This window comes from Calypte anna, chromosome 22 (assembly GCF_003957555.1).
Source record: "Calypte anna isolate BGI_N300 chromosome 22, bCalAnn1_v1.p, whole genome shotgun sequence".
In the NCBI taxonomy this organism is placed as follows: domain Eukaryota; kingdom Metazoa; phylum Chordata; class Aves; order Apodiformes; family Trochilidae; genus Calypte; species Calypte anna.
The window spans coordinates 428,112-443,108 of NC_044267.1; the positions used below are offsets into that span (position 1 = coordinate 428,112).

At 50.4% G+C, this 14,997-nt stretch overlaps 1 protein-coding gene across 7 annotated transcripts in view; it reads left to right on the top strand.

Moving 5' to 3' along the window:
• The first annotated feature begins 7,105 nt into the window (after positions 1-7,105).
• The window catches only part of ANK1 (ankyrin 1), a 33,373-nt gene continuing 25,481 nt past the window's right edge, over positions 7,106-14,997 (top strand). For 3 of the 7 annotated variants that reach the window (XM_030464181.1, XM_030464186.1, XM_030464183.1), the window contains exons 1-2: positions 7,900-8,901; positions 14,607-14,708. In XM_030464181.1, coding sequence (XP_030320041.1) covers positions 8,848-8,901; positions 14,607-14,708 — 156 coding nt within the window. In that variant the 5' untranslated portion in view covers positions 7,900-8,847. Of the gene's footprint in view, positions 7,182-7,631; positions 7,855-7,897; positions 8,902-12,689; positions 12,813-14,606; positions 14,709-14,997 lie in introns of those variants that run through there. The other 4 variants (XM_030464184.1, XM_030464185.1, XM_030464187.1 and 1 more) reach the window with 4 other exon arrangements.

A 14,997-nucleotide genomic window follows, 5' to 3' on the forward strand; every position in this document is an offset into this window, starting at 1 on the left:
GGGGATTTTGAGCACCCTGCTTGGTCCTTGTGCTGCCAGTATCCACCCACTGTCCATCCACAGTGTCACAGTTCTGACCTGTGCCTGCAGGGCAGAGGAGCTGGGGAGTACATCAGAGAGGTTGGAAGGCAGGCAAAAGGATGTTGTTGACAGGAGTGGAGGGAAGACCATGAAAGCCATTATAGTAAATTCAATTTTCTCTCTGTGCATTTACCCTGAAGTAACTCTGAGCTGATTTGCTGCCAGGCTGTAGGAGACCTGTGGGAAAACAAAAGCCTGATTTGTTCTGTAGCATGGATTCATAGGAGTACTTTGGGGTTCTCCACTGATGCCTGGGAAGTAACTTGCCAGTGCCTATTCCCTAAACTCTGCCTGGTCCTGCTCTGCAATGCAGAATTGGATCCTGGACTGAGAGCAAGAACTGTCACCCACTGCTGACATGCACACTCTTCCTGAGTTAAGATCAGGGTAAGCTGATCCAGGATCACTATCCTCTGGTCCCATTTTTGCTTTGTTTCATTTCCACCTGTGCTTTTGTTCCCTGTCCCTAAACTCATAGAACTGTGACATTACAGAATGGTTTGGGTTGGAAGGAACCTTTAAAAACCATCTAGTAGAACCCTCCAGCTGTGGGCAGGAGGTCTCAGTGTGTTCTGGAACGGTGGTCAAAGTGCAGGGACTGGCTCCTGCCTGATCCCCACTGCTGTGCTGACACCTCACAACTGGGAGAGCAGTGAAGGGGAAGGCACAGATGTCTTCAGGCTGCCTCCTGTGTTGCTACGGTGTCCATGCCTCACATCCTCCTGAGTAGGGAACCCTCATGCACTTGCTGGAGCAGTTGGAAGGACCTCAGTACAGCAGTGCTGACTCTCCTGGACACTGGCTTAGCCTCTGTGGATGCTGAATTTGACTCACTGAATGTCTCAGCTGGAGGAAATTTCAAGCAACGTGACTTGGAGAGCCAAGCCTGCTGTCCTGAACTCCCCACAGCAAGGGGACTTGAGGACATGTCCTGGTCTGTCAGACTCATGATCACTCTGCAATAAACTGCAAAAGGTCTGAATCTTGCCTGGGGTAGCAAGGGGAGGTGTGGACAAAGGACTATTTTCTTTGGCCTAAGTGCAGTGTCCTAAGTGTCCCACACTGTGGAGCTGCATTTTTAAAGTACATGTGGAGGGCAGGAATGGTGGGGACTGGGTTAGGGAAACAGTGGTGGTAAAAGAAACTGTGTGGGAGCTCTGTTACTTCTAGACATGAGTTGCCTAAATGAGACTCACAGGGTAGGTTTGTGGGAGAGATTTTGGAAAAGCCTTCTGTGGCACAGTGGGGTTGCACCAGTCTGGGTACCCATGTGCTGCAGCACAGAGCTCTGGCCTTCCTGGTGTAGCATTTTATCTTATCCTAAGAGGGAGGTAAATGAGTTGTTGTGAAGCCATTGCAGATGTATCAGGGCTGGTCCCTGGCTGCTGATGTGCCTAGAGATAGGACAGTTTTGTCTGTACCTGTGCTGTGGTGATGGTGACCACTGGAAGCTCTGTCCTGATGGGAGATTCCAAGTTGCAGGTGTGTGTTGGCACCTTTAAGAGCAGAGCTGGAGAGAGTGTAATTTGTTCAGATCCCATTCTTTGGAGAAGGATTCATCCAGGCTGTGGAGAGGAGCAGTTGTACTGGATTTTTGCTGGTGGCAAGGAAAGTTTCACACACCATGACAACTCCTGTGTGGTAGCTGACAGAGCTCTGGGTTCCAGGGAGGCTTTGTTCCCAAATTTTCACAGCTGAGGCTATGGAAAAGTGCTGATACTGCAGACTTTCAGTAGAAAAGGCCTGCTGGGAAAAATAAATTTGTTATCTCCTTCAATTTTAGAACAATAGTGAACTCCCATTAGCTCTGCTAGGTAAGTGGAGCTCTGTCCTCACTCGGGTGCTGCAGAATTGCTCACCTTCCAAAGCAGTGTTTGGGTGAGTATTGCTGGGACTCTGCTTCCTCATCCAGAGGCATCTTATGTAATTGAAGGAGACCTTAGGAAAAGCTGCTGTGCAATGAAATAATTCTAAATGCTGATCACTGAAAGCAGGGCTGTGGGCATACAGCAGACGTGCACATCTCTTCTGAATCATTCATCAATTACACTTAAATGGAACCCACAGGTTTCAAGATTTCAAGTGTATTTTCTGCAAACCTGAGGGACCCACCAAGCTTCTTGCTGATCCTCCTCATTTTGTTAATTCTGCCCTGTTGTGTGCCAGGTCTGTCCAGAGATAAAACCTGAATGAGTTGCCAGCTTGCAGCTGACTGTGGTGTGAACATCAATTGGAATGATTTTAATTTTTTGTGCAAACCTTCCTGCCTTGTTATTGATATTGGAGCTGTTCATCAAACTCCAGAGTATGTCAGTGTCAAATCACAGGTGTACAGCTAGCTTTGTTTCTTGCTGTGAACACTAAAATAGAGACTTCCTCCTCTCCTCTGTGAGCTCCCTGCAGAACTCTGGAAACCTGGCAGGTCCACTGCAGAAGCAGGTGACAGAATTGTATACTTCAGAGTGCCTGGAGGTTGAGGGTTTTTACTGCTAGTCCAAACCCAGGAGAAAATATTTTGGCAAATGTGAAGAGGTTTGCAGAATTGGTTTCTACATTCTTGTCAAATTGCCTGAGCTAGCAAAACCGAGCAAGATGCTCTTGGTGAGGACCACGGCATCTAAATACACAGCAGACCTGAGAATAATGATACATGGAAAGCTTGGGGTGAGATCAGAGCTCTTGTTCTGCTCGATACTCAGCAGCAAAGCAGAAGATTTCTTTCCAAGAGGAGCAGAGTGCAGCCTGCCAGGTGGGATGATGCATTCATCTGCTCTCACAGGAGGTCAGTCTGCACTGCCTCCAGGCATGCACTGCATCCAAGTGCTGGATATCTCTCCATCTTGAGATCCCTGAATTAACATAACATCTAGACAGCTCAGTGGATCTCTATTCTTGCTGTTACAGCAGGACCAGTGGGGTGCAATAGAATCAATAGCTAGGGTGGGCTAAATGAAGCCTGATAAGGGTCTTGTTACATCTTTCAGATTGGTACCTGCCTGAGTGAAAGCAGAAATATGCACCCTAAGCAGTAATTAAGCAGTGATTTGCCCTTGGCCCATATTATGGGCATAACGCCAAACTCTGAGTTCCCAGAAGTGGGATTTTTTAGATTCAGGCTGAGTTATGTGAACTGCCTGGTCTCCAACGGGGGAAATGAGTGGATGTTAAGCCTGTGGGCAAGATGTCTCCTGGTCTATTGGATAGAAGAGCTGGATGCAGAGGTTGCTGAACAACTTGTACCTGTGCAGAAATCTTTTTTGCAGCCAGCTAGCGCAGAACTAAGCAATAGCATAAACGCTGGGCCATGAATATTCCTTTCCTTTGGGATCTCTGCAGCTCTATTTCCTTCACTCTGGGAATCTCTCTCCCTGAGTTTTTGTTCCTGAACGAGCATAAAATAAACGTGTGATGAATTTTCAGTCGCATTGCTTGGTTCATCCAAATGATGAGCAAAAAGAACACCTTATGACTCATGTCAAAAGGTGCCAGAGAAGCTATGAAGCTGTCTGCCTGTGCAGGGGCATTCAGGGAGGGGCAAAGGGCTGCCTAAACATCCAGATCTGGGGCTTGGACCTCTTCCTCTCCAGGAACTAAACTGTGGTTATGCTGGCACATGCCAGCAGTCTCTGCATCTCTAAAATCATGCCTTTAGAGGCAACAGTGCACAGTTCAAGAACCATAACCTGAAGAACATCTATTCAATGTGTATTTCTGAATTTCCTTTGGGAATTTTACACCTTAAATATGATGTATGATGATGAAACATTTTCCTAGATAAAGAGTATGACCAGGGCAGATTATGTCTATTAACTGACAAGACAGTTGTCAGAGGAAATGGGTTAAAGCTCCACCAGGGGAGGTTCAGATTAGATATTAGGAAAAACGTCTTCACAGGAATGGTGAGGCATTGGAACAGGCTGTCCGGGGAGGTGGTGGAGGCACCATCCCTGGAGGTGTTCAAAAGATGGGTAGATGAAGAGCTACAATGGGTGGTTTAGTGGTTAGGAGTTGTAGGGTGGATGGTTGAACTCAATGATCTTACAGGTCTTTTCCAACTTTGATGATTCTATGATTCTGTGATTCTAACTACTGAGCTTTGCAAACTCATAGGGTTTCTTCCAAGTTTTAATTTGTCCTGTGCTTCTGGGTGCTGGTTTTCAGACTGCTTTGGGGAGAATTACTGTTAAATTAGCTCCCCTCTACTCCCCATAATAAAGGAGGTGGAGAGGCAATTAGGGAGAGAGTAAAGTCTGGAAAACCTGTGCACAGCAAACCTTTGTCCCCCCCCCACCTCATAACATTACACAGATCCTCTTCTGACAGAAAGATGGAGAACAAGTGTCAGTGTGGGCCTTCCACATGCTTCCTCTGTTGCTCAGGGATGATGATTCCAGCATTTTGGAAGATGAGGGATTAGCCATCTGAGAGATGAGGCACCAGCAGCTCCTGTGGCCTCCCTGTGAAATTATGGATCATCAATCCAGGAGCCAGAAATGCCACAGGAAGGCAAGCCTCAGCCCTGCTGTGCTCGAGGACTGCCTGCTCTGAGCTAAGCACTGCAGAGCATTGTTATCTGCTTATTTATGCCTACATCACTGCTGTTCCCTCTTAACCAGAGGAAGCAGCCTGACAGCAGCACTGCTTGTCATCCCAGCTCTCTCCTTGCATGAATCTGAGTACCTTCCATTATCCATGGCTGGGCAGCAGCAGCGGAATTGCTATGGATTTAAATTATTCAGCTTCTGTTGCTGAGTCAGCTCTAATGCTGCATTCACAGGTCTTAAGATAACAGATTGTTGACCAGAACCAGGGACTCTGGCTGCTCCTTGAAGCCTTGCTGGGTGGCAGGAGCATGGGGAGTGTTTTCCTCTGTAGGCAGAAAGGGGATATGACAAACCCACAGCAAGTGCTCAGAGGAGCAGCTCTGCTTCATGACTTCAGCCCTGGACCCATCGTGGCATCGTTCCTCAAACTGCTGAGTGCACCATGGGCTGCACTTCATTCCCTGAGCAGAAGTGTGTGCAGGTTCCTCAAAATATTGAAGCTCACTCTTATATAAAGTGATTTGCTCTTCTCCAAGGTAACATGCTTACTGTTCTGTGCTGCACACACTACACTGTTCCCTTAAATGAAAGGAAAAGAACAGCTGAGGACAGACTAGCAGCAGCCAGCAAAGTGTCTGGGGCTCGGAGATCATTTCTCTAGTTACATGGGAGATAACAACACAGAGGAAGGAGCCTTGCATTCCTTCACAGCCATATCATAGTGCAGCTGAAGAGTTTCTCCAAAGGTCAGAGGCAGAACTTTGTATCTTGAAAAAACACAAGACTCTCTGCAGCTGAAGGAGTATTTTTCTTTAGAGACCTCCTCTTCCTTCTAAAATTCTGATGGAGATCTTCTCTCTACCCCATCAACTGTCTGCAATTGCTGCTGGAATTAAATGTTTTTACCTCTGTTGTAAACCTGGAATGCAGTCAGGGCTGCTGAGGCTCATCCCTGGAGCTACTGCAGGACAGGAGAGAGAGAAATTATTTTTCCTTTGGGTATGATAGACATAGCAGCCAGGGAACAGCACTTAAAGTGTTTGTCCCTCAGAGGAGCTCTGACCTGCAGACATCAGAGGCTCTTGAATTCAGGCCCTTTTCTCATTTCTCACTGCTCTGCCTCAGAGGTGGGGACTTGGGGCAACTCCTTCTCCCTGCCCACCAGTGCTCACCACCACAGTACCCACAGCAACCACAGCCCTTTCCTGCTCTGCACACAGGGGTTTCCCTCCCTCATCGTGCTGTGGCTGTGGGTATGTGATGTGCACCAGGGAAACCCAGAATCCCAGGCTGGAGCCAGAAGATGAGCACTCATTTAGCAAACAGATGAAGCAATCTCATGGGCACTCTTCTACTGCTTTTTTCAGAGGTGTAGTAGAAGATAACCCCAAAAGGATTGTAGGGCACAGGTCTTGTTTCTAGGGCTTTGCCAAGTGTACTCGTTACCCTGGTGGCTGCAGGACCTGGAGAAAATTTACACTATGCTAAGACAGCTACTTTGAATAGGCTCATAAGTTCTGGCTGGTAAGGTCCCGTCTTCAGGGTGCAGATGACTCATATTTGCATTCATGCCATGCAGTTATGCAGGGGAGGAAAAAAAAATAAAAAAGAGAAGAAAAAGAAAGCAGTCTCTGAGACACTGATGATGTTGCTCTGTAGGTTCAGAGCAGCAACACTTTTTACAGCAAATGTAGTGTGCCAGCCAGCAGCCATGGTGCCCATCCTTTTGACAATGCCTGTTTGAGCTCCACCTGAACTGGAGGTGGAGTCTGTTACAGCTCAAACACCAGAGAGATCCCAGACTTCCAGGGAAGTGCTGAATTGCACTGGACAAGGGGAAGGTGTTTTCCTTAGACTGAGGTAAGGACTCTGCTTTGCTCTAATGCTTCAATATAGCCTTCACTCAGCATAAAATTCTCAATTTCTATGTAATGCAAAGCATTTTTGCATCCTAACAGGTACTCTTGATTGACTTTTCCTGCCTCTGAGCTGATGTAAGCTTGCCCAGTGGTGGGCTGGGCTGTTTTATAGGAATTCCCGAGGGAGATCCAGCTGGCAGAACCATTGTTTTTTTCTCTCTGAAGCTGCAGGTGTCACAAGCCATATTTATCTACATGCTGACCAGGCCCTTCCAGGTGTGGTCACCTCATGGCCTTGCAATCACTGGTTGGCTCCAGTGCCTGGGAAGAGGTGCCTTGGCCTTCTTGAACCTGTCATGGTCAAGAAGGGGCAGGTGAAGAGTCACCAGACACAGAAGCCATGTGGCTTCCCTCTAGTCCCCCAGCTCTTTGCCAAGATGTCCCCAGTCGAGTGTCTGGATCCCAGATGGGGTTAGCGAAACAAAAGCAGAAGGACGGTGAGCAGGGCTCTGCGGTGTGTCACGAGGAGAGGGTGGGAGGGGAGCGGTCTCCAGGAGGTCTGTTCCTCTGAACAACTGGTGTGACTCCCTTGCGTGTCTTTCAGAGAGGGCATGCACCAACCAGTGTGGACCCCTTGCCTTCTTGCTGCAAGCAAGGATCTCCTGAAGCGATGCTGGAGCAGGAGTCCACTGTGCAGGTAGCAGGGGGGAAGGGGCGCGTGCGTTGTGTCGCAGTAGGCCCCGGGCCCTACAGAGGGCCTGGAGCTGCTGTCACCAGACTTCATCTGCCACTCCAGTTCCATCTCGGTGTCCTTCCCTTGGGACTGTGCCAGCCAAGGTCTGCAGAGACCAGTGAGCAGCCTGGGGTCTTCTCCTAAGTGCCTCTGGCCCAGCCTGCTTTGTGCAGCACAGACCAAGAGACTGTGTGGTTCTGGCCACAGAGCTGTTTAATTTTGCTTTGTGTTTCTGAAGTTTCATCTTTCCTTGGGCTGCTTGAAGAGCAGGGTTCATGCACGTGGGCTCCTCCCTGTTTACAGCTCACGGGCATGTTTATGAAGTGTGCCTCAGGCATGACACTCACTGAACACTCCGTGTCCAGCCTGGCAGCTCTCCCAAAGCCCCTGACGTGGGACAACCTGTAATCTCCAGACTCCAGGCAGGAGCCTCCCCGTTGTGCCGACATGCAGGCAGGCAAGTGCGAGTGGTGATAGGGTGCAGTCCCACTGCTGATAAACCTCTTTCAGACTGGCTGCTCACACTTGGTTTGGCTGCAGTGCTCAGTGTAAGTGGGTTGACCAGAGCTGCAGACCCTGGCTGTCCAGGGTGAACTGACCTCGTCCTGCAGCGATGCCATGCCTGCGTTACTTGAGGGTGAGTACTTGGGCATGGTAAGGGGCTCGCTGGGAAGCACTGGAGGGGAGAGGCATCAGGTCAGTGCTCAGGGTGTTGGTTCACACCCAAGAGTTTTCGGTATGTCCTGGCCAGTTAACGTGGACTCAAGACTAGTCCAGAGAAAATGGCCCTTGTCCCCAGAAGATTGCAGCTAATGGACCACAGAATGGCAGGGAAAATTGCTGCCCTTCTTAGATTGCTGGGAACTTGCCTAAAGTCATGCTGGGAGCCCACGGCAGTGCCTGGCATGGAATCCAGGAGGCTCAGTCCCCCTGCTGCTGTATGTGCCTTGACCTTCTCACCACTGCTTTGTTGGCTGAAGGGAGGTGCCCCCAAGAACTGGTTTTTTTTTTTGTGCTATTGTAATCATAAATGTTGATTTCTGTGTTATCATCTTTCTTATTTTACCCACCCGGAGCTGTGGGACAGGTGCAGAAGATGACGTTTCTCTCTAGGCACAGTGCTGCACTCACTCTGCTGAGAAGCAGGTGGCTGTGCTGCTATGGCTTTGCTGGCGTGTCCTCACCAGGGATCAGCTGGCAGAGATGAACTGCCAGGCCTGTGCTTCAGGTGCTTTCCTGTCAGTGCTTTCTTCCCTGCATGGCTTCCGGAGGCTGCCCCCCACGTGCTGGCCAGCCCAGCCTGCTGAACGCTGCCAGCAGTAAATCCACTGCAGCCCTGGCATGCAGACCCCAGCAGAGAGCCCCATCTCAGTGCTTTTGCTAGAGCCCTCTCAGCTCCCCCGTGTTCAGTGCACACACAGAGCCATGTCACGGTCCAAGGAAGGGAGTGCATGAGGAAAGCAGGGGATAAAAAGCAGTTACAGTGCTGCTGCATCTCTCCCAGCAGCTGCAAACCCTGCTAGGTTGTTAGAAGAGGTGTAGTGCCTGAGCAAAAGGCTCTCATGTATTGTCTTCAGTCACAGTCTATGTATTTTCTGATGAAGTAAAAATAGCTTTTCTTTTTCAGGATATGCAGAGAGCAGAGGCTCCTGTTAACATCAAAGGAGTGACAGCTTTCCTCTGGGTATATGTGGCCTCAGCTGGCAGGAGCAGTAGCTATGTCAATTCTTGCCTTGCTCTGGCTCTGTGTGAAAGGAACAATGTCCTGGTTTCTAGATCTCTGGACCATCCCCTGTTCCTCTCTCCACTCATTGCTGCTGGACCTAGCACTGTATTTCAGCACTGGGGGAATGATGGTTTGCAAATGAGAGAACAAGATATGGATGCTACTAAGAAAATCCATTAGTTAGAGGTGGGAAATGACAGAGGGGAGGTTCCATAGAGGCCGTAGCACCAGGGGCCCTTATCAGAAGGATCAGTCTGCTGAGTAGGGGCAGCTTCTAAGTCCTTGCTCAATGCAGATAAAGCTGTTTCTGATATCCACCCTCCTCACAGTCCTGAACCTGTTCCAGCTTCAGCAGCTAGCAAACGGGAACTGTGAGGGGGGGAAGAAGGAGCCAAATGGCAACGGAGATGCTGGCCATGGTATCTGACCATGCTCAGCAGGGACCGAGTTAACCTTGGCCCTGAACTGCACCACCAGAGAGAGTCCAGAACTACCTCTCCTGTTAAGAGTGCATAAGAACAGGCTTTCTGAAAGCTAGTTACTCATGATGATGTAAGGATGGAGAACTGTGCATGGCTGAGGAGCCAGCAGGTGCCTGCGCCTGAAAGCATGCCCCCTCTTCAGTATTTTCACAGTGCTCATTGCCTCCCCACAAGCCTACCAGGTCCCTCCTCCTTTTGCTTTGGGATTTCTACTCTTCTAGTAGTGCTGAGTTCTTTTCCTTTCTGAGTTCTTTCCCTGTGGCCAGGGGCATGAGAAGATCTTTCATTTCCCGCATGCCCGAATTCACCCTCTGCGAGATGGTCAGACTCCCCCTTGCCTTCTGATCTGGGTGCATAAACCACTGTGGTACCTACCTTTGGGAGGCCTGGGGGTATTGTGAAATCTTCACTCAGCAGAAAGGAGCGTGGACATGGGGTCTACTCCAGCTGAAATGAGAACAAACTCTCTTGGCAAATGCCTTCCAGGGATGACCTATAGTGCCTTGACTCTGATAAGTCCTATCAAGATCTGTGGCTTGCCCTAAATCATGTGGGCAGAGCTGAGGGTGATTAGAGGATAGAATTTGGGAATATGGATTTACCCTTTTATCTGATGAATTTTCCAGATGCCTTTGCTTTTCTCTTTTATCTGGGTTTGCAGTATGTGCCTTGTAGATGGTTCTCTGTGCTCTGCTGGCTGCCTGCCTGAGGCTTTGCTGCTGTGGCCTCTCTAGAGATGCTGTGCTCTGCTGAATCCTGTCTTCTCAGAAGGCAGAAACCTGCCAGTAGGTTTTGTTTCCACTGCAGGGACCACTGAGAGTGTCAAGTTTCTGTGAATACAGAGAAGAGAGAAGGTTCCTATAAGGCAGGCAGTGTAATTTCTGTTTCTGGGCAAGCTGAATCTCTGATTCAATTTTTCTGATCTTCCCTGGTAATCTTAGAGAGACCCAAGGTGCCATCTTTGACTGATCTTAATCCTAGCAGCTAGTTCAACGTGTTTCCAGGACTAATTTATTCTTTTCATCTGATGTGAAAAGATCCAGGTTAACACCTGCAGACCTGGGCAGGGTGATGCAAGGGATGTCTGCAAGGCAGGGAGATCCAAATATGGCAAAGCTGCTCTCTTGGGACTTGCTGGAGGCAGAGACTTGTTCAAAAGGGCACCCAGGCCCTTCCTTTAGGTATCTTTGGCCCTCAGACCTGTGTGCACATCCTTGCAGCAAAGGGGTCCATCCTCCTCTGGAGCTCCTCAGCTAGGAGCCAGCTCAGCCCTTCCTCTCACCAGGTGCAGTATAAACTGGGTTTATAAGGGGTTGCAGTCAGTGCTTGGGCTGTCTCGTTGCTCCAGCAGGAGACCTGCAGATGGAAGGGACAAAAAGGCAGATAAAGAGGTCAGTGTAGCCCAGGACAAACATGTGCATTTTGCCAGTCTGGAACAGAGTGGTGACTTGCTTCTTGTCTGTCTTTGTGTCCCAGAAAACGCTGTGAGATCAGCACAAGCCCCTGTACTCATTTGCACTTGGGAATGATCTACTTGCAGCATTTAGCAGTTTGTACCGGGAGAGCTCTGGACAAACGTGGGCACCTCTCACCGAAGGAGGCGATGCTGAGACCCTCCCTTCCTTTATCAGTGATGTGCAGAAGGAGCTGCTGGTAGCTCCTCCCTGGAGGCAGTGAGAGCAAGGCACTGCCAGAAGAGATTAGAGCAGTACTGTGACCATAGCCAGAACACAGAGCAAGATTACTGAGCCTCTGACTGCAGCCCTTGAAATCCAGCCTGATCCTCAGGTCTGGGAGAACTTGCCTTTTATTGCCTTTTGCCACAGCTACAGGGCCTGGTCAGGCCCAGGCTTCTCGTGTTGGGGGGTGCTAGGACATCCATCCATGTGAATAGGAGCAGAGAAGCTACCAATGAGGACCAGGAGAAGGAAAAATTTAGACTGTCAGCAGACAAGGAGAGGTTTTTCTTGAAAGAAAAGAGAGGGAGAAAAGAAGCACTGTCCAATGTGCTGTGCTCTGTTTTTTGTTTTTTTTTTATGTAAGGCCTTGGACCACTTGCTAATTTCCAGATGTGAGGCTTCTCCCTCAGGGAATTGCTGGCAGCAGCCTCCTGACACTTCACAGCTTGAATGTCCACAAGTCTGTGGAACACAAAGCCTGCATGGAGGACTCAGCAGCCGTGTTAAGTGTGCAGGAGGTGCACAATGGCAGTGAGGCAGTTTATTTTCTCCCCTGGGGATAGCTCCTTCCTGGAGAATTGCTAGGAAGGCAAAGGAGAACAGAAAGAACCACTGCAAATGCCTAAGAAAGGAAAGCCAGCAGAGGTAATCTCTGCATCTGGAAGAAGTTGCTGTGTATCCTGGGGCACATGGAGAGCAAATAACTGTGTGTGTGTGTGTGTACAAAATCTGGGAGTGCATGTAGTACACCCATGCTATGCTTTGTGCTCACTGGTGGATGGTCACTGTGCAGTGTGTGTCTGTGTCAAGTACATCAGTGTTCTGCTGACTGGGATGTGTGTGTGTATCTCTCTGATACACACATTTGCTTATGTCCACAGGGTCTCCGCATTTCTTGCTGTCACTGCTCCCTTTTGCTGAAATCCAGGGGTCAGCAGTGATCCAACCCATACTTCAGTTCCCTCACTAATCTAGTGTTGTCTTGCTCTCTGTGAAATCCCAAAGTAAAGCGAGCTGTTGTGAATGACTGTCCCCTGAGTAAGAGGTAGGCATGACATCAGAAGGGCAACATGAGTGCAGGTCTGTTTCTGCTTTTACCATTTGAGCTGAGCTAACCCTTCTTCTCTGGCTGCATGTCTTTCTAACTGCTGGTGTCTGATGTTCTGCATCTCTCTGTGTATCCCAGAAGGGTGCACACTGAGCAGGGGAGCAGGAGGAAAATACCTCTGCACAACTCAAGCCACAGCACATTCTCCAAGGTCCTGGCCCTCAGCATCCCACGGGGGGAGAGGGAACTTCGAGGGCTCTCCTGTGAGGCAGGTTTTACCTGTGAAATTCCAGGCCTCTGGGCATATCTGTGGGGCTGCTCTTTGCTGTTCCCGAGGTGGTACCTGCAGCTCTGATCTGCTCCCTGTGCTTGGCAGCAGTCATCTGCTTTCTGGAGGCAGCTTGGTATTAAATATCCTGTCTGACACAATAATGGAGAGAAAATGAACAAATTCCATTAGTGGCTGGCGATCCCTGCAGGGTCTGCATTGGAGCAAGCAAGGAGCCTGTATTTTTAGATAGAATGCAATGTAACTTACTGGCTCTCTCAAAGCTGGGGAGTCGATAACCAAGGAGGGAGAGAAGGGACACCAGGCTCAGGTTTCAGCTGAAGTGCTGGACTATGGCAGCACGAAAGGGCAGGTCCGGTCCAGAAGTGGCTGTGAGTATACCATGCACTTCTCCTTCATGCCCACAGAGACCTCTGCTTTGCTTTCCTGCTTGCTTTCTGCCTTGTAGCCTCTGCTGCTGGGCATGCAGGGGCTTTGGGAGCCCCTCTGCTCCTGGAGCCTGTAGGGTTTCACCATGGGTGTCAGAGCCTGGCTAAACTGTGCTTTGGTTTCCAGGGGTTCTGCTGTCAAAGGGCCGTGCTGTGGCTGGCATGCTGGCAGCATAGCTGAGGTGCTGCCCTCTCACTGATCCCGTTGACCCGACGTGCAGGGGCTTCTGGCAGGGTCTGGAGTCAGAACAGCTCTTTGTCTTCCACCTGCTGCTTGAAGCTGTCACCGTTTCCTCGCCAGACCCCAGGGTTCAGTGCACAAACCAGCTCTCCCAGCCACGGTGCTGGTTCTGCCCTCTGTCCCCCGGGGTGGGGGATCCCCTACGAGCCCAGCACAGTCCCCGCCACATCTCCTCTGTGCTCCCAGCCCTGCACAGAGCTCTGCTCTGACTCTCGGGGCTCTCTCCGAATGGACAGGCCTCTCCTCTGAGCTGGGATCTGTGGTGCCAGCTGGCTCCAGAGCCCATGTCCTCAGCACGTGTTCCCCCCGCAGGCGGAGGCTGCGCAGCGGGACCGGGCACGGTGCTGCCCTCCAGCCCCTGCCCCGACGGCTGCCCCTGAGGGGACGCAGCACCCGGCAGCTACTGCGGGAGCCCAGGCGGAGCTTTGCAGGGGCACAGGGGGGGTCAGGACACCCTTTTTGTCGACATTGATTCTGCAGGGGGGAGTAGGGCGATGTGCCCAGAACGTGGCTGTTCTCTGGCGTAGCAGGGCTGGGCAGAAAAGATGGGCTGGGGGCTGGGCAGATGAAGGGCAGCAGGAGGCAGCTGAGCTGTGCTCCTCCGAGGTCCAAATTTGAATGGTTGAGTCTGCAAAGAGAAGGGCAGAGAAGAGCCCTGAATACACCTGATGCATCAGCCTGCCTAGGGCTGCTCCAGTGCTGTCCTCTGTGTCCATGCTGCTCCCAGCTCCTGTTCCAGAGTTCTCTAGTCCTGAGTGCCCTGCCCCAGACATGCTATGGGCACTGCAGGGTGGCCTGGGATGTCTGTAGGTTCTGATTTCCTAGTGGAGCTGAAGGCAAAGGAGCATGTCCTGCACCCTTGCCATGGATGTCCCACAGGACTTTGCTGCAGAGCCCTTTGTGATAGATGTAGCAGCAAGGCACAAGCTCACAGTTACCACTCTGAGGTCCCAGCCTCACAGAGCCACACCATTCCATTTCCACTGTGTTGTTCTCCACCCTCTGGTGAGCCATCCCATAGTCTCCATTCACTGCTTTAAGCTGCTGAATAGTGTTGCTCAGAGTACTGCTCTGCCTTGCCTGGGTGGGTCTGTTTCAGAGGTGCAGGGAGGCACCTTTTTTTTCTGTCAGAAAAGAGATCTGTGACTTTCCTGGCTGTGGGGACGCAGCTAGGGTCATTGTCCCTCTAACTCAACTCACCACCGTGGCTTCCCACAGTGGCTGGGATGAGCTGCAGTCCCTGGCTGGCTTTCCTGCCCCATCATCTGGAATGTTCTTCACTGTAAGTCCAGGTCTCAGCCCTGCTTCTTCCTGCCTGATTTGGGGCAGCTCCCACCTTTTCCAGCAGTTCCCACCTCGACCTGCCTGGCCTCTGCCTTTTCTGCCTGGTCTCTGTAGTCATGTTCCTTCAGCCAAGTGAAGAGTTGGCCCCATGCTGGTGATGGAGGAGAGCAGAAGAATTCTGAGACTCATGCTTTTTCTTTTTTTCCCCCAAGGCTGATGCTGCAACCAGCTTCTTGAGAGCTGCAAGATCTGGGAATCTGGACAAAGCCTTGGATCACCTCAGGAATGGGGTAGATATTAACACCTGTAACCAGGTAGGTGAAACTGACAGGGATCCTAGTACCATCTCTAGTTCACCCATCAATGTGCCAGTCATGGCAGGGCCTTCCTTACCCTGCTCCCACAGCATGGAAGTGGAGATATGTCCCATGTCTGCTCACTTGCTCTGTTCTGCATAGCTGATTGGAAGCATCTGCCCTGATCCCACCACCTTACCTGCCATGGAGCAGATTATAAGTTGGTTGGTGACACATTGCCTGGCAGAGGAATTTTAAAAACTGTGGGAGAGGTTTACGAGAGTTTAAAAACTCCCTTTCTGTGCCT